This window comes from Panthera onca, chromosome A3, assembly GCF_046562875.1.
Source record: "Panthera onca isolate mPanOnc1 chromosome A3, mPanOnc1 haplotype 2, whole genome shotgun sequence".
NCBI lineage: Eukaryota > Metazoa > Chordata > Mammalia > Carnivora > Felidae > Panthera > Panthera onca.
This window is the reverse complement of record NC_138341.1, coordinates 113,221,044-113,222,844: the sequence shown is the minus strand read 5'-3', so window position 1 is coordinate 113,222,844 and position 1,801 is coordinate 113,221,044. Positions and strand designations below refer to the sequence as shown.

The 1,801-nt window shown below is 60.6% G+C and overlaps 1 protein-coding gene across 1 annotated transcript; it reads right to left on the bottom strand.

Annotated features, from left to right (window-relative positions):
* Positions 1–280: 280 nt before the first annotated feature.
* ID1 (inhibitor of DNA binding 1) lies at positions 281–1,498 on the bottom strand. Its single transcript, XM_060614703.3, has 2 exons — positions 963–1,498; positions 281–737 (listed from the first exon to the last, which is right to left on the bottom strand). Exons 1-2 carry the CDS (start codon positions 1,383–1,385, stop codon positions 696–698), a joined length of 465 nt encoding a protein of 154 aa, XP_060470686.1. The 5' UTR covers positions 1,386–1,498; the 3' UTR covers positions 281–695.
* Positions 1,499–1,801: the final 303 nt, after the last annotated feature.

The following is a 1,801-nucleotide window of genomic DNA, read 5'->3' as shown; positions in this document are numbered from 1 at the left end:
CCCCAGGTGACCCAGGTGGCCCAATGACCACCTGGCAAGACTCTAGAAGTCTAGAGGATTTAATTTTATGACACTGGGGAGCAGGGAAATGGCCAGTGATGGGAAAAGAACTGACTTGAAAGACACCGGAAAACACTCAGTTCAGGTCGGTAAAAGCGACAGTCCAGATGTGGCCTTCTAGTCCCCCTCCCCCCTCCCAGCACCAGCTGGGAATGGGGTCAGGGGTCAACCCCCTCCCTCAAGGCCCTCCCCTGAGTCCAAGAAGTCACTGCAACTGTACCGCAGTCTAAAGTATTTGTTTAATAACAACAACAACAAAAACAAAAACACCCCACAGAACTATTGTAAAACAATATTCTCGGTGATCATTGTAATATACAATACCAAGCAATTAATTTCCTCAGAAATCTGAGAAGCACCAAACGTGACCATTTTTTAAAATGTTTGCTTTTCAAAAAATAGAAACACACGGGGGGCCGTCCCCCCAAGTCTCTGGTGGCTGGTTGGTGGAGAGGGGAGGGTCGGTCTGCCCTCTCAGTCCGCCAACCCTGGGCTGCATTCAGCAAGCGCCCCACGGTCGCTGATCTCAATCTTGTTCCTCCCCACCTCCGGCGAGGCGCTCGGTAGGATCAGAGAGCACGAATTCCTCTCGCTCCCTGGAGGGCTGGGGTCTGCCAGTCCTTGAGGGAGGCGCTTCAGCGACACAAAATGCGATCGTCCGCTGGAACACAAGCCGCCTGTGGGAACGAGAGAGAAGAGGTGAGACGGGCAGGTTGGAAGGGACGAGGCTGCAAGCCCTTCCCCAAGAGAAGCGTTAAGGGAGCGCTCTCTCCGATCTCGCGTAGGCAAGTAAGCGCCCGAAAGGAGGGGGGAGGACCTCGGGCCGAGTTTCCCCCCACCGCGGGCCTCAGTTTCCCCATCTGCAGAAGGACAATGCTCCCGTGCTCCAGTTCGGACCTCACCTCGGCCGCCAGAGCGCTGATCTCGCCGTTGAGGGTGCTCAGCGGAGCCCGGGCCGGGAGCCCCCGGCCCCCGGGGGTCCCGACTTGGGATTCCGAGTTCAGCTCCAACTCCAGGTCCCAGATGTAGTCGATGACGTGCTGGAGGATCTCCACCCGGCTCACCTTACGGTTCTGGGGGAGGGTGGGCACCAGCTCCTTGAGGCGCGAGTAGCAGCCGTTCATGTCGTAGAGCAGCACATTCACCTGCTGCTCGTCGAGCAGGGCAGGCAGGCGCGCGCCGGCGCCCCCCGCGCAGCGCGAGATGGCCACGCTCTGCTCGGACAGACAGCGCACCACCTCGCCCGCGCCGCCTGCGGTCTTGCCGGCCTTCAGCGCGCAGCTGGGGCCCGCGGCGGCCGCGGCGCTGCCAGTGGCGACCTTCATGATTCTGGCGTCGGAGTGAGAGGGCAACGAAGCGCACAGAGGACGCCGGGCGAAGGCAAAGAGAGACCTCGGAGCAGGGAAAAGACGGTTGTAGAATGCGAGGTCGGAGCCCCGCAGCCCACGTTTTATAGAGACGCCGGGCGCTCCCCCGCCAACCCAACACACCCCACTAGAGGCGGGCTCAGGGGGTTCAAAAGCAGCCAATGGGAGATCTCAAGGCGTGGCCTCGAGCGCCTCTGGGTTCCGCCTCCTGCTCTGCTTGTGCACCCTCGCGGCCTTGGAAAGGGAACCCGAGTCTCAGCAGCAGAGAGAGTGGGAGGGCACGGGGCGGGGTGGCTAGTGGAGGCGAGGGCTACCTTGGGCTCCTCGCGGAGGCGGCTTTGCCGACAGGAAAATGACTTGAACAATCCGTTTTC

Coding starts and splice junctions, on each gene's coding strand:
- ID1 (XM_060614703.3), bottom strand. CDS start 1,385: ATGAAGGTCGCCACTGGCAGCGCCGCGGCCGCCGCGGGCCCCAGCTGC. Junction 738..962: donor TCAGCGCTCTGGCGGCCGAG/GTGAGGTCCGAA, acceptor TCGTTCCCACAG/GCGGCTTGTGTTCCAGCGGA.